Source organism: Rhipicephalus sanguineus, chromosome 1 (genome assembly GCF_013339695.2).
Source record: "Rhipicephalus sanguineus isolate Rsan-2018 chromosome 1, BIME_Rsan_1.4, whole genome shotgun sequence".
Taxonomy (NCBI): domain Eukaryota; kingdom Metazoa; phylum Arthropoda; class Arachnida; order Ixodida; family Ixodidae; genus Rhipicephalus; species Rhipicephalus sanguineus.
Window position 1 is genome coordinate 204,958,806 of NC_051176.1, and position 16,569 is coordinate 204,975,374.

At 43.9% G+C, this 16,569-nt stretch overlaps 1 protein-coding gene across 1 annotated transcript in view; it reads left to right on the top strand.

Moving 5' to 3' along the window:
- LOC119405998 (short transient receptor potential channel 4-associated protein) overlaps window positions 1-16,569 on the top strand; it is a 103,105-nt gene that overhangs the window by 59,726 nt on the left and 26,810 nt on the right. The window contains exons 14-16 of the mRNA XM_037672832.2: window positions 1,740-1,798; window positions 11,886-11,938; window positions 16,211-16,238. Coding sequence (XP_037528760.1) covers window positions 1,740-1,798; window positions 11,886-11,938; window positions 16,211-16,238 — 140 coding nt within the window. The remainder of the gene's footprint in view (window positions 1-1,739; window positions 1,799-11,885; window positions 11,939-16,210; window positions 16,239-16,569) is intronic.

A 16,569-nucleotide genomic window follows, 5' to 3' on the forward strand; every position in this document is an offset into this window, starting at 1 on the left:
CCTCAAACATTTTCGCCTCCATCGAAAATGCAGCCGCCGCGGCCGGGATTCGATCCTGCGACCTGCGGGTCAGCAGTCGAGCGCCATAACCACTAGACCACCGTGGCGAGGCGTGTCCGGGGCGAGCCACATAAAATATTGCAACACCAGAAAGTATCTTTGAGAGCGGTTGTCCAGTAATTTGGCTCAAGTTCGTCAGTGTGTTCTTGTATGCACGTGCACCTAAAGTCTGTGGCTGCTAGCCCCACATGGTGGTCTAGTGGTTATGCCGCTTGACTGCTGACCTGAAGGTCGCGGGATCGAATCCAGGCCGCGGCGGCTGTATTTACGATGGAGGTGAAAATGTTTGAGGCCCGTGTACTTCGATTTAGGTGCGCGTTAAAGAACCCCCAGTGGTCGAAATTTCCGCAGCCCTCCACTACGGCGTCTCTCATAATCATGTCGTGGTTTTGGGACGTTAAACCCCAAATATTATTATTATTATTATTATTATTATTATTATTAGTCTGTGGCTGCTATTTTTTAGCTATGCCTTTTTTCTACACTATTTCTTTTCACACTTTTGTCATTTTGTCAGTTGTATTATCAACAGGATCACTCAGTCAGAAATGGTGGACGTTGAGAGCGGTACCAAATTGAGCAGAAGGCTACAAATAAAGCAGTCAGTATATCCAGCATAACTTTATCACTGGCACTGCACTGTGGTTGCCGGATTCACAATGGTCATCATCCTCCACTTCCCTCCCCGCCCTTATGTATTCTGTTGATATGAAAGCAGTAGCACTTCTGAAATTTCAGTCTATGTGTGGTTCAATGTTATGTGTAGTAAATACGTTCGTCACTGTCATATTTATGGTATACAATGTAGTTAAAGGGGCCCTGCAACACATTTTTTAGCAGTGTCAGAAAATGCTGCCGATCGGTAGTCGAGGCTCCTGAGAACACACACGTGGCCTGGGATTTACAATAAATTCTCAAAGCCAGCTAAAAATCGCTTCGTCTTCTCCCGACAAATGATGCTATTTACTCAAAATCGCTGTGTCATTGACTCAAGTTCCACGCCATTGGCCGATTTGAACATGGTGCGCTCGGTAGTTATTGTGGCTGCCACTAGGCCCTACACGCGCGCGATCGCACTGAAAGTATGTTGCGCGTTTGCAAAAAAAAGTGCTCAAGGTCATGAGGTGCGCATGAGTACCTCCTTCCCCCGTGCCATCCCTCCCTGCTTAGCTTACAGCTCTTTGGGATGAGAGGAGAAAGCAATTACAGCGTGTGACAAACCTTTGTAACTCCGCTCGTACTTTACGGATTCCAAAAACTTTTGTGGTGGTTGATTCGTGGGCCAATCAGCTCCTTTAGTGAAGCCATTCCGTGACTACTTGGAAAAGTGTTGCAGGGCCCCTTTAAAACTTCTACATACCGTATTTTCTCGTATATGACCCGCACCCTTAACAATGATTCGCGGAAACATTCATCTATAAATGATCCCCGCATATTACCGCGAAGCTAACGTCGTTTCATAGCTGTGAAGTACTGCTGTGAAACCACCTTTGCAGATCAGAATATGCATTTTTCGCCTTGACTTTAGCTTCAAGTTCTTTGAAATTTTTATGCAGGTTATGCACAACAAAACATCATGAAAGGATTGATTTATCCAATACAAAGATTAGATAATGCAGATTATTGGTCTCAGTACTCTTGTTTGCCTAATAAAAATTTGTACATTTCATTTTATACAGGAGGTTGCCCTCAAGATTCAAGTGCTAAGATTGGTGCACAGTTTTTGTGAGCATGCAGAGTGAGTTTATTTCATAATTCATGCCTGTTTAGTTTTCTGACTTAAATGTGATCTCATAATTGGGCTTTAGGATGTCTGTGCAACTTGTAAAAGAGGAGGTCCCATGCTGACTAGTTTCGTCACTGTGTGGGCGCATGGCTATAAAACACTGTTAGCAGTGTGGGGAAAACCTGTATTCTGCTGCCATCTTCTCAGGTCATGTTTGAAACACTTGGGCAAATTTAAGTAGCAGTTATGAAATGAAAAGATTTTTTTTATGCAGCTACATGGAAAAGCTATTTGGGCATTAAAATGATAAAAAAATGATTAGAGGAAACTTCAGAGGGCTAAACTGCATATCTGGGGTGCTTGGAATGCAGGTACCCTTGAGCAAATTGAAATGTAATGAAACCGATTCTTTTCATGCACAGTAGTATATGCTGAAACTCTTCACATCACTTGTATATTGAATTATCAAGTTCATGCACCCCTTTCTTGTTGCATATGTAAAGGGGATCTTTGTTTCTTATTCCATTTTCTCTCTCTTTTTTTTTGCAAAAATGCGAGCATCTTAGCATCTCCTATATTCCATGATCTTGTTTTTATGCAAAATGGCTCTTTTGCACTCATGTTGATCCTGCATCTGAGAATGTTTTATATAGAAAAGAGTGCTGCAGTTAAACCTCGATTTAACAGAGTTTGTGATGTAACGAACATCTCGGCAGAAATCGCATAATTTGCGTCGAGCGTGCGCCAAGACTTCATTTTTGCAGTCTTTCGGAAAAAAAAAAATATATGGCAGGTGCTCAAAATATGTACTTCACTTACCGTTGTAAATTTTAGTGGTCATTGGAGCAGACAGGCGAGAGCTGTGTGGTTTAAAAAATCTCAATGCCAATAACGACGTACTCAACAGAGATTCTTCGATTTAGCTAAAGGTGATGAGCAAGTAAATCGCAATTGCCACCTATTTCTCGATCGAGCTTGCAGGGGTGAGACAGCTGCGCATATTGTGCATTTTTTGATATGATTCCATTTTCCTGCGCCAAGCTGCTCCAAAAGCATAAAAATCGCAAAAACGAACTGCTTCAAAACAGCCTCAAAAGGCAGAATTTTGATGCCCACGTCAACTCCAGTGGGGAAAACTCCAGTATGGAAAGACTGAGTGGACAACATGATCTTAAGCAGCGCCAGGAATACCAAGAAAATACGACGTTCACAGAACACATAGACGTGCCCAAGCATGTTTCTTCTATGCACCTTCCTAACGAAGGCTCCCATGGTGCCGCCATAATTTCCTCTGGACTGTTGCAAATATGAGTGACCCCGCAAAAATGTGCTGCCGTGCCCTGAGCTTGTTGCTTCTTCTCCCTAGGCTGTGATGTTCTAACGTGACTGTCGCTTAGCGAAAACTACCGAGTGGCATCGTAGCGGGGTTGAACCCTATTAGCAACTAATTTATATACTGCATTTTGCATTTAACGAAGCCATTGCACGCCGCATCTGCACATCGGGTGTCTGTGCGTAGCAAGAGACCAACATGGTTGGTAGCAGCACTAAAGACTCATCGTCTTGTGCGCACCATGAAACTTGCACGATTTTCGGATCCGTGGTGAGGGAACGCGCGGAGCGCTGGTAATTCTTGCTCGTGAGCATTCAATCCAGTTCAAACGATATTAACAGGCACCTCGGAATTTTATTCGTGGCTCATGGCGCGTCGGCGATCACGTGGCACAGTTTTCATACGCAGTGTTTTGCCACTGCTCTCTGTCAGTTTTGTAATCAAAACGTGCAGCTAGCGCTATGATACACGTAACAACAAGCTCTAAGAGGCGTCGCTTCGTGCCGACTGTGGGCTCGAGCATTTAGGCTTAGCTTTAAGACCGGTGCATCGGTCGACGGCCGTTTCGCTGTGCGACTGGCATGCCTCCTTTTTTGTTTTGCAAGAAGTAAAACAGGCCTCTGTACATCCGGCACTTCGTTTGCGTGAACATATTGCTTACGCTGCGCGGTGCCTGAAGCATGCAGTGTATGGTCGGCGGGCACTTCATGTGACTCACGGAGCAGCGTGGGGGGGAATCGCAAGTCTATGTAGAACAGGCCAACGCAGGAAGTGTTAGGACTGTGGATGACTGCCAGCTGGGCATGTTGGTAAAGGTTCATGATGAAACAAGCTTAATATGCACGAAGACTTAAAGGGCCCGCCACATCCGATATTTTTTCAAACATTTCAAGTAAACATGCGCATCGTGTGCAGAATGCCATCATGATCAACGATGCCACACGTGCCAGTGCTACAAGCCGCGGGCACGCCACAAATTCCAAGAAACAATTTCTTCTCCTCTCCGGTCCCTTCCGGTCTGCCTAGTGACGTGTAACGTCAGCGTGTTGAATCTGTGGTGCGATGTGCAGGCGACGCTGCAATTGGTCGAACAAGAACCTACGACTTCCGGTTAGTCTGCAAGCCGCTGCCCGCGCTTCTTGCTGTTCTTCGTCGTGTTAGTGGTGTTGCCCGTGTGTGCGCACTTGCGAATCAGCAACTGCGGCCCATAACGCAACTGCCAAATCGCTAGCGTACCAGCACAGTCACGCCTCGCGGTCTGATAAGCTGTGCGGACTGAATCCGACAGCGTTTTGCGATGGCTTTCACGCATCAGTACTTGACTGCAAAAGCGCCGACTGGAAAAACGAAAAGACTCGACACGTGTCACCGTGCGGGTCCACAGTGTTGGCGATCCTTTGAAGGCATGCGCGCAACACAAGGTCCATACCGGCACAATTCATACGTGCACATGCCGGCACAGCAACAACAGCGGTTAACTGAGAAGCACGCAGTTCACAGAGTCGCGGCAACCGGAAGTGCCCGCTGTTTCGAAGAGCGCATCAGCGATGATGGCATGTCACGGGAGATTGGGAGGGGCACTCGACAAGAAGAGCTAAGTGGCTTTGGGAGAGGAGACCAGCAGATGAGTGGAGGGTAGCGAAGGAAAGAGTGAAACGCGCAATGGCAGTGTTTCAATCATCAAACGCGTGTAACTCCGCTATTACGACACCGTTTCGAAAAATTCTCACGGCTACGTGTTCGTTGTAGACTCGTGCACAACTGTCACACCACAACTAAATTTTGACCTCTGGGTGGTTTGGGGCCCTTTAAAAAGTACACAGGATGGAGTGCTTTGTCGTGTGACCTTTCTAAGTCTTCGTGCATATTGCGCTTGTTTCATTAATACTGTGGTTGCGCACAGCGAGAGGCGTTATTACCCACCTCCCACCCCTTCCCCCGCTTTCGATTGTCTGCATGCTCAAGAAAATGTTAGGGGTTCTGTGGCACTCTCGAAAAGCTGTTGAGGTTCCCCGAGGTCGGAAAGCTTGAGAACCCCTGCTCTAGCGATGTTGCATGAAAGGCGGCAGCGGACTGATGCGAAGCGCGTCTGTCTCATCCCCTAATAAAGGCATGCAGTATGTTTACAAAGGCACTACGCTCGCAGTACCATACGCTCGCTTTTGACGAGATAGTCAGTGCGGCGAGGTTTCTTGGCGCCCGTGCCGCACTCTTGAAGGCGGTGCCGCATGAGGTGGCAGCTAACGGCGGTGCAGCCTATTGTTGTCGCCTGTTAAAAGTGTGCAGTACACTTGATGCTGCGCTAACCGCACGGCCGAGCAGATAGCTGAAGACGCTTGTAGTGATGTTTTCCTAACAAAGAGTAACACTGACCTACAGGAAGCTCTGGGGAAGCTTCAAAAGCTAAATAAGCAGATGTACAAAAGGCCAAAGCAGTAATCTGCTAAATCATATCACTAATCTTAAGTAAAGGCCTACTGCTATGTAACAATTCTTGTGCATTCACAATTTTTTAGTGTTTTGGGGAAGTTTGATGCTTTTTAGTTTTTTTTTCTCCAATGTTTATGAAACGAATCTAGTTTCCAGAACCTTTTTTCAATTATCTCATATGTTCTTCTTTACTCGAGCTAGATAGGTCGCATGGCATGTAAAACGGTAGTGTAGTTCATACCTGGCAATAGTCTTAAAAAAACTTTCTCCAAAGGCTGTTTCAGTGTTGTGTGTATTCTAAGCCGATTAAAATATGTACTTGTCTCTCCAAGTTGCTACAAATTGGCTTTTTCAAGCTGCTAAGATGACATATTAAATGCTGCTAACTGCTCCAAATCAAGGTTCTTCTGCTCCAAAATGGAAATTTTGCTGCTCCAAAAACTGCTTGCTCCAAATTCAATTTCAGCCATCTCACCCCTGAGCTTGCAGTAACATTAATGCCTAACCACCATTCGGGCCACAATTTTTCCCATTGTGATCGGTCTTGCCCAGCTGCAAAGACATGCTAAAAATGGCGACTTCAGCACCGAAGTGCGTGCCCTACCGTAAACTTTTGTTTAGTGCAAATGTAGATGGCAGCATACAAAATTATGTAAGCTGGCAACTTGTACAAGAGCTTGATGTACTGACCCCGATTGCGATGCTGGAGAGGGCGGAAGCGGAAGTTGCCATGTATTGTGGCAGGCTCACAGTATATATAAATGTCGTGATGAAAATGTGAAGTTTATATATACAACTATAGTACTTGTCTAGGCTCAATTGAGCTGTTAATTCTGCACGTTGAGTTTTCTGACTGGGAGGTACCCTGCCAAACAGTACCAACTGCCCTGTACTGTAAAATTACATCGTGAGGTCAGGTAAAAATATTTACTGAATGTTGTTGAGTCAGAAAATATCTAATAATCGGTGAAATTCCAAGTTTTTGTGAGATGCCAGTCTTTTATATGAAGATTGATTGCATTAATTACGGTTAGCAGTACGTGTATATACTTCGAACATTTCATTTTAGTTACGTTATTTTACAAAAATATGATAGTGCTATTTGGTCTGACTTCCAAAGGATTCATGCAGGGCACCTAAGTTTTAATACTATACAACAGTCGGGATTTATCAACAGTTGTAGCCGCTGCAGTGGCCTGTTGGATTTCGCTGAGAAAGCGTGGTGATGCACTATCCCGGTGTATCAGTGCTACTTCTCAACTACGGCAAAAGTTCAAGTTAAAGAACCTGTTTAAATATAATGCGAATACTTTTATTCTCACAAATTTCTTTGAGCGCGGCGTCTGAGTTAGGATATAACATACACCACTTATTTATTAAACCCTCTATTTTATTAATAGTCAGTGAACCAAAAGCCTCACGAGTCTTTCCATAAAGTGCAACAGCGTATACTTCACCACGCAGCTCGAATGCTAATGTTGCATCGAAAGCACAGGCGTCATCGCAATAGTTCATTGCGGTAGTAAAAGGAATATGCACGGAAAATTTATGCAGCTTGAAGTATCAGGGAAAGCGGCACTCAATAACAATTAAGTGTATCGTGAGGAAATGTGAGGCGCAATGATGTCACGGATATATAGAAATTTAGGGCTGTCCGCTGGAAAGCGAGGAGCAGTGAGTTAATTTCACATTTTGGGATATTATATATATAAAAAATCAGGGCGGCTTCGCACCGGTGGTGCCAATGCCTAGCCTAGAGATAGCCAGTTAAGCCTGGATAAGCCAAGTTGAGGCTCTGTCTCTCTATTTACTGTGATTCCACTCCTGCGCCAAAGTGCGCCAAATTGTACTTACTGGGTCATCCTGATAATATCAAGAAAAATTGCGCCAAACTACACCAGAGTCTCGGGTTTAGGGCCGTCTATCACTGGCAGTCGCACCGCCGGTGCATCAAAACATGAGCAGCTTGATCTTGGGGCTGCCAAAGTCACAACCACGGACCAAGGATTATTCCACTGAATAAACAGCGCTCGCGCGTGCGTCCTGAGTAAGCCATGACACCATGTTCGGTGCAAACGCAGCTTCTGTTGTGCAAGTCGGCCCGACCGCAGAACGCGCTCTCCACAAAGGCTCGTGACATCTAGTCCAATCGGCAGCGTGAAAGTGTGGCGGCAATTAATCGGCGGACATCGCCTGTTCCACGGACGCTGCTGATAGCTCTTTTCAAGTGTCGTGCGATACGTAATGAAAGCAATGTTCAGTAATAACCACATGCCTGCCACTAAAATGTCTGTCACTTCTGTTTCTGGACATTGCGGAATGAAATCTGGGATTGCTAGCAATAGATATATAGAACAATATCGAATTTTCCGTGCTTCGCGTCTATGGAAGAGCACGTGAACGGTAAGAACACGTTGACACTTTTCCTCAGATATACTTTATCCATGTATTTTCATCCAGAAGAGCTTTTTCGTAATTCCTTCCACCAGCACATCCGGGTTTGTAATCACTGTACGGTAAATACCCCCTAAAAGGCCCTGCCCTTTCAGCTAGCGTTCCTTGTTCGAGTACTAGGGTTCCAATTCGAATTTTTTGCTTGCTTTTTTAAAAATGTCATATCATTAATAAAAGCATGCCTCCTGGTCGGAGCAGCCGCAATTGTGTTTTAATATTCGCAGCTGTCAGTTGCGGGCCCGTCGCTGACAGCCCACTGTGAAGCAGCTGCGCCATGTTACACGTCCACCCCTCGCTTTCCAGAGTCAATAGCTGACGGTTAAAAAAATCACAGTTTCGCTTAAAGGGACACTAAAGGCAAATAATTTATGTCGGAGTGAAAGCTAAATGTATGACGTCTAAAACGACAATATTATCAACAGCAGTGCCCTACTTACCGAGAAATTAAGCTAAATGTATCACACGATGAGTGCCACGAGTGGCACATTTTGGAAATGATCCTGATGACATGAGAGAGTTCGACTACAATTAATCACTCGTAATCAAACTATCCGCAATAAAAAAAGAACCTTCCGTGCATCAAGAGACGTAATAAAATGCTGTTAGTTTGTTTCTGTTTGATTCATGGAAAAAAGAACCTCTTTGGCATTGCCATGGGGAACGGCGCGCGTGATTAAAAGGTTCAGTTTTCGCTGGACCGCACTTCGCCCTGCGCCCTGCTTCGCTCACATGGTCGCATCTCGGTGGTAGTTTCGGTATCGCATACTGCCGCGTGTTTTGCGCGCTCGTGAAAGCCGCTCTGACAGAAAATTCAACAAAATGCCGCATACATGTGATGTTGCCAGATGCCCGAATGGCGCACGCCGCCAGTGCACACCGCCGCGTAGTAAAGGCAGGCAACGTTGGGCACGGCAGCAGTGACGTGAGAAACACCGCTTTCAGGCGGGTGATTTGAAGTGCGCTAACGCGATGCGGACCACTAAAATGTGATTTTCTTTCAAAATAAGCACTTCCTTGGCACAAAAGTAGCACTACGAGGTTTCTGAACCATTATTTCAACAATCAACGTCGACTCAATATTTGCCTTTAGTGTCCCTTTAAAGGAGTATTGACACGAATTTTAAAAATTTCGGATTGTTGCTCTAAATAAAACTACTGGTGTCGAGAAACCTAGAACGAGTATTGTGGTGCCTGGGAGTGCATTGAATATATTTTAATTACAGTTACCTTAAAAAGACACTTTCGGTTTCGATATCGAGGGGGCAGCTTCTCAGTGACGTTTCATAGCAGTGTGACGTCACGGGGATACAGAAACTCGCGACATGCTAGCAGCTAATCCGTCACCTGCACGTGGTGCACATACACAACAATGAGTGAATTGTTGTCCAGTGACCCCGACAGTGATCTCGGACATTTAGGCTGCATGCAGGACGCAGCTCGCAAACTCGGGGAGGAACTGCGTTGACTCGTCGGGATGATGTCAATTGCAGTGAGGCTTGCTTGCAGATGCTATGCGATGAAAACTTCAGAGTCAGATTAAAATATTAGATACGCGTTCTCCGACTCCGGTGTGTGGAGAGCATTGACACTGCATACCAAGGAAACGAAAAATGTCCCTTTTACGATGTCTCACAATCATGTCAGTACTCCTTTAAGGACGAAGCAATGAATGCGATACCAACAAATTGTATTGTTATACGAAGTAAGGCTAGCAACTAACTCTTTTGGATCCGATCTCTCGTAACTCAACAAAACGCTCATTTAAGGGAATGTGGCCGCTCCAGGAATTGAAGCGGTTTTCGTGCTGCGAGTTCTCTAAACGTGAAGTAAGCTTTGAGAGCACCGCAAGTTTACGAGCCATCTCCTGATGCCTTGGCGCACGCGCCAGCGACTGCGCCCTTCAAGCGATGCAGTCCCCCCCTCCCCTTCCCTATCTCTTCATGCTCTTTACAAAAGACGGGCGGGGCGTTTCCTCTCTGTTTGGTGAGCACTCGATGGCAGGCCCGCATGTGGGGAGATGTTATCACATGCGCTCTCCGTGCGACGGAGACGACCGGCTCGTTTAATCTCCGCTTCAACCGTGTTCGTCGCCAGCGCTCGTGAGCTTTTACCCGCGGGTAGAATGCGCGGGGTGACGTTATCAATTTGGTTTTCTTACGGAAAATTACGGCAATGGCGATGGCAAAAACCCATTGGGAGTGTCCATATAATTGCTATCACAATAAAAATTTTAAAAATTGAGGAGCCATTCCACTCTGTGAAGTGGATGATAAACGATGCTGTTTGGCGCACAGCACAGAGGTGACATGGTGGAGGACAGTTTGGTATGTAAGGCCAGGTTGTTAACGGCCAGACTGTTAACATTCAATGCGCAATATGAATGCCTTAGATGCTTCATCAAACACGAAAATTGACCGTCGACGGTGTCAGTCGATTGATGCAAAAAATAATCACGTGATGGTGTCATCATGACGTCATAGATCGTCAAAACTTGTGATGTCATCATGGCATCGTATATCCTGATGTCACGTGATGAAGTCATCATATGACATCGTTGCTTTGCACTGCTTCAGTGATCGGTGCGCCGATCATGGAGGTAGTGCAAAACCAGGTGAGGTGCAGAAAGCTTGCAGAGAGGGAGGGGGGGGTCAACAAATCGATCAAGAAGAAACCGCCTTGGAGTTGTCTTAGGGGAATGCATTAGAGACAGTGTGACTCTTTGGCATTTAGGCACTATTGTACGTCACAGCCTTTATGTATTTAGATTGTTATTTCATAAAGTACAATTTTATTGATCCAATATTCTGTTTACTTGCTAGTGTTGAAAATAATCACTGAAGAGGTAATCCAGAACACTCAACTGCATAAGCCCTTATTTTTGCATTATGGGGTGAAATATGCAGTTCTCCTGAGATGAATTTTTCCATGAGATTTGCCATGAATTGAAATATTTCTAGAAATATGGAGTTGTCCCGAGATGATATTTTTCATGAAATTTGCAATGAATAGAAGTATTTCTAGGTCTTCATAAGAGCCCCATAATAATTATTTGGGTGCTTGAATGGTAATGCAGTTTGCTTTTCTAGTGCTCCCAGATGCAGAATTATCTGCTCCAAAGTGCTCCAATATGGAAATTTTGCTGCTCCAAAGTGCTCCAAAATGGAAATTTTGCTGCTCCAAAAATTGCTCCAAATCAGAAGTCCACTGTAGCATCCCTGTATTTATTTCTCAATTTCTTTCTGTCTCTTTCATTCTTTCTCTTTCTCCATGTTTCTTTCTCTTTCTCTTCATCTTTTTCTCATTCTCTCACCCATAGCAATGCAATCATATAGTTCCCATAAATGCTTGTTCTGCTAGCGTGCCTGGGTAGCAGAGTGGTTACGACGCTCGCCTTCGAGCAGTGTGTGCCCGGGTTCGATTCCCACCTCTCCAAAAATTTTTATTTCGTTTTATTTATTTCTTCTCTCTGCTTCTCATCTCCTCTCCTCCTTCTCTTCTTCCAGTGCGTTGCTAGGCAACGCATGGTGACGTCATTGCTTGGCGAGGTTTTTTTGCACACACCGAACGGCCTAACCTCCAGCTTAAACAGTTTCGCTGTTAATATACGTGCATGTGTGCATAAATTATATTTATTTTGTTGAACATGGCTAAACTAGTCCTGATTAGTAACTTCAAACGTTGTGTTCGTATATGTGTGACAGGCAACTGCTTCAAAGGGCTGATTTGTTGCCCCAAAGTGAGGTTTTAGCTGCTCCACAAGCTATGCCAAAGTGATTTCTGTCAATCACATCGCTGTACATTGCTACTATTGCTATCGGTGCTTTGCCTTTTGATGAAAACTGACTTTTAATGCATCCCAACGACCCCTCTTTTCCTCAACAGGTACAAGCATGTCATGCTTTCATGGAGTGAATACAGTGAACTTAAAAGAAATGGTAAGAGAATTACTTCAGTTCTCTGTGTTTGTGTGTTTGTGTGCGTGCGTGTGTGTGTGTGTGTGTGTGTGTGTGTGTGTGTTGTATTTTCAGACCTTTTGTTTCCCTTGGGTGGCATTTAGAGGCTTGGTTAAAAAAGGGCTTGTATGCAATGTGAAGCTGCATTTTTCCTTGATTCTCTCACTTTATTTTTCTTAATTTTTAAACTGAAACTTATTACATATAGATAGAGCTGTGCAAATACGAAAATTTTGGGTGCAAAGCCAATTCGAATATTGAAGTGTGAGTGCGAATCGAATCGAATATTTTTCTAATATTTCTAGAATATTTCTAGAATATTTTTCTAATACTTCGAAGCGCAATTGCAGAAAAAAAAGGTTAGGATTCCTAAGCATGTTCTTATGAGATAGCAACATGAAAGTGTTTCTTTTTGCTAGGTTGATGAAGCACTGGCAGGGTGGTGTTTCATAGTTGTCTTATCAAGAATGAGGCAACGAATTTTATGTACATGATTTGGTGCAACCAAAGTGCTGCCAACAACACTTTACACGTTATGGGCAAAGATGCCATTTCCTCAGCCTCTCCTCCTCTTTCAACTTCTGTGGAAGCCCAACTGATGTGGTGGACAAGGGTGTGCTCCCTTCAAGTCCGGAGTTCCAAATCTGCCCCGTAAACGTCAATATATAAGAACATCTAAAAGTTTGGATGCTAAAAAGCTTCGGCTTCCGATTTTTCGGACTTCCTGCCCAAATTTCAGGTCCAAAACAGGATTAATTGAGCCCCCACCTCTGCTACATCTTTCATCTCCATGTTGGAACCAGCGTTTTCTTGAGTTAGTACATTTGCAACCGTAGCAGAGCTTGAAAGGCAGCTTTGCCGCAATACCGGGGTGTGGTGAGGTGAAGCATGTTGAAAATCTAGGGACCACTTCCAATCGGACGTTGACTGTCTTAGCAAAGTTCGACCGTAACGGAGTTTGAAAGGCAGCATTGCCACAATACCGGGGTGTGATGAGGTGAAGCATATTGAAAATCTAGGGACCACTTTCAATCGGACGTTGACTGTGTCTTGGCAAAGTTCGACCGTAACGGAGTTCGAAAGGCAGCTTTGCCGCAATATGAGAGTGTAATGAGGTGAAGCATATTGAAAATCTGAAGGGGTCACTTTCGATCGGACATTTACTGTTTGGGAAGTTCGAATAGTAAAATTCCAGTGTGAATTGAACAGCAAACACTATTCGAAAAAATATTCGAAATTTCGAATATTCGCACACCCCTATATATAGATGTTTAAAACATTGGTATTAGGGAGTTTTCGAATAGGGGCCCCAAAGAAATAGCGTCGAGGCCACTGCGCATGCGCGAGACCTGAACAGCGTTTGGGTTTTGCGTTGGGGACGCTATTTCTCGAATTTAGTGGGAGCCCCAAAGCCTGCCCCAAAAGCTTTGCGTCAAACAAACATGACGGCACCCACTGAAGTGACGGCTCTTGGCCAAGACCACAGTGACCTAGAATATGGGGAGTGCCCAAAGCGCCACAGACCCTATTCGAAAACTCTTAGCTCCTGCTTGACCCAAAGCGAGTACATGCAAAAGGCTTTGGGGTCCCTATTCGAAAACTCCCTAATATTTAAGGGTTTGCGAATAGTAATATTTTGGTTTGAAGTGAACTATCCTTATGGTGAAAAAATTTCAAATTGAATAGACCAAATAATTATCAGGTGTCTAAAGAATGAAGCTTGACAGTTCTAACATGTTCTTTGTAAAAAAAAATTCTTTATTTGTGCGCTTACAACATACAATGTCATCCCAGAGAATAATTTGATTGCATATCTTTGGTTCTTATTCAATAATCTTTTATACATAGACTGCCTGCTCTATGTGCAGTAAGAGAAGGTGCTGCCTTCTACACAGGTAACAAACTACAATGCACATTAGCTGCTCTACATTCAGTAAAATGTGTTCATTTCAAGAGCTGAAAACAGACGGGAGAGGAATTGAAAAACTAGGCTTGTTCAAATCACTTTCTTGGTTCAAAGCAAAATCGCAGAGAATGTAATTATAGTATTGAATAATTTCAAAGTGAATTCAAATGGTAGTAGGATTTGAATTGTTTTAGATTGCAAGTTATAAGCGGTGTAATATGCTAAGTTTTAAAGGTTTTGATACACCAACTCTTGAGGCTATAAAAAGTCTGCTGCAGGCTTCCTCTGTCGGCAAAGACACTTCACTCCGCATGAAGTGTTGGACTCAGCAAACGTTTAAAATATATTTTATTTCGCTTCTAAAGAGTTGCCTAAATGCTCATTCTCGCGATCGAGACCCATCGTTAGTGCGACTGACGCCAACATCACCGTGTGGGAAGGGTAATAAAAGTTTCTTCTTGTTCTAAAATGCCATATTTGTTTACAAGGGCAATTCTAAATTCCTCTGGTTTCTCCTGGTTGCATATGGGTTGGCCTGTTTTTAGTGATCAATTTCGTTCTTGTTCTGTTCAGGTTGAGTGCAATCTGGCTGACACTTCGCCACTAGTAAAAACAACACACACAAGAAAGACATGAACATGACATGGGTGGCCCATGTTGTGTTCGTGTCTTGTAAGTGTTGTCTTCACTAGTTGTCTTCACCATCTTGGCCAAGAAGTTCTCCTTGAGGGGGATCCTCGCCTTCGCTAGTCTGGTTGCTATGTTTTACTTTATGTTGGTACTATTCCCATGTCCTGTACTATGCCTTGGTCTCCGCACATTTCGCTTTTTATTTCACTTTTTGGTTCCTTGTTAGAGCTTTTCCACCACCTATATCTGCTTTTGGAAGGTGTTCATTATATGGAGTCTATTCCTTTCAGCAAATTCCACTAACATCTCTGTCATTCTTAGAATGAATTAGTTATTGATTGCCTGTTCCCCTCCCTGGTTTCTTCCTACTTTCTGTTTGAAGTCTCTCATGACTATGGTATATTGGGGTCGTACCTTTTTGCATTGCTAATTCAGCATCCTCAAAAAGCTGCTCTTTCTTCGTAGTCATGGGTGAATGTTGGAGTGTACCCTTGTAGTAATTTTGGTTTACACCGCCTATTGAGTTTTAGCATGATGCTTGTTATCCTATCCTTCCATCGATACTCTAGAATTCATCAATGTTGCCCAAATCGTCCTTGTAGATGAGAAACCTCTGCCATATTCTCTCTTCTCACAGAGCACTCTGTAACAGAGGATGTGTCAGTACTGTATATACTACCCCAGTTGACACCTGCCAGCTCCTCAATTAGCTCTGCTAGTCTAGCTTCACGTGAAAGGGCTTGTGCATTGAGCGTTGCCAGGTTCAGTTTTCCTGTGATGGCCTGTCCGGAGCCAGTGATCGATAGCACCCTGTACTACTTTACTACAAGTCCAACCACTGCCGCTATCATATGTCCCATCCTCTGGAGACTTGAGTGCCACGGTTTTTGAAGCATCAGGTGGAAGTCGGTGGCCAAATACTGTACCAGGGAGGCCAATTCCTTTTCTGGTGAGGGGGCTGAGTCGCACAGAGGTAGCAGAAGTGCAGCCCTTCAGGTCCCACCCACTGCCTCACTTTAAACCCTGTGTACAGTTAGATTAGGCAGTTCAAATGCTGAAAAGGGCGTTTGCATTCTGATGAATTTTTGCATTCTGATGCAGCGTCCCGCCATGCTCGTGCTGCCGCCCATATGCCGGCAGCATGAGCAATGAAATCACTGTGTGGGTTAATGCACATCATACAGGGATTATTGAAGGCGTCAAGGGCAGAAAAGTGCAAATCAGGTTTATGAGCTTTTTCATCTTGAGGTTGAGCTTAATAAAGTTACGATTCATTTTCATGTGCAACCGTAGCTTGTTTCGATCATATGCATTCGAGATGATAGGAATATTTTTCATGCTCTCAAAGAATTTGTATCATTGACATTCTACCATACTGCAGAGATAATTTCTTGTCATTTAGCTTTTTGTTGTATCGTCTGGTTAATTTATTTAGGTATACTCTAAACATTACATCGTAGAGTTTTTATTAAGTGGCTGACATTGCTGGAAAAGTTATTACGTAAATTTGCTGAAGCAGTTTGAGATACTAAAGTGTGCCAGGCATTTTTTGTACCTTAACAACAGTTGTATACTATCTAGCTCCAATTTTGTTTGTTGTGGAATAATTTATATATTCACTGTTTTTGTAATGTATCCCCTTTTTCATATCTAAAAGCACTTGTGGTTGCCTTATATATATGTGTGTGGGTTGATCTCTCCCTTTTTTTTTGTTTCAGAACTAGCACGAAGTGTAGAAAGTCCAAGGTTAGTACTCTACTGCAGTTAGTAGCCTTTTTTTCCCCTTGTTGGAGGGAAGACACCTGACCAAAGGGCTTGTTAAATACCTGCCAACCATACCAAAGTTTCTGTAAACTTCATGAACTTGTCCATGTTTTATGATTTTGTTAATGTTGTGTTGGTTTATAAAAAATCAAATCTGTTCATGAAAACCGATTGCTCTTCAATCTTCAAACGTAGGCCCCGAAAAAAAATTCATGGCTACGGCACTGATTCCTACGTTCTCCCACCCCTACTTTACTGTCGTATTTGCACGATTTTAACATTCACAGGTTGGCAAGTACTGTATTTACTCGAA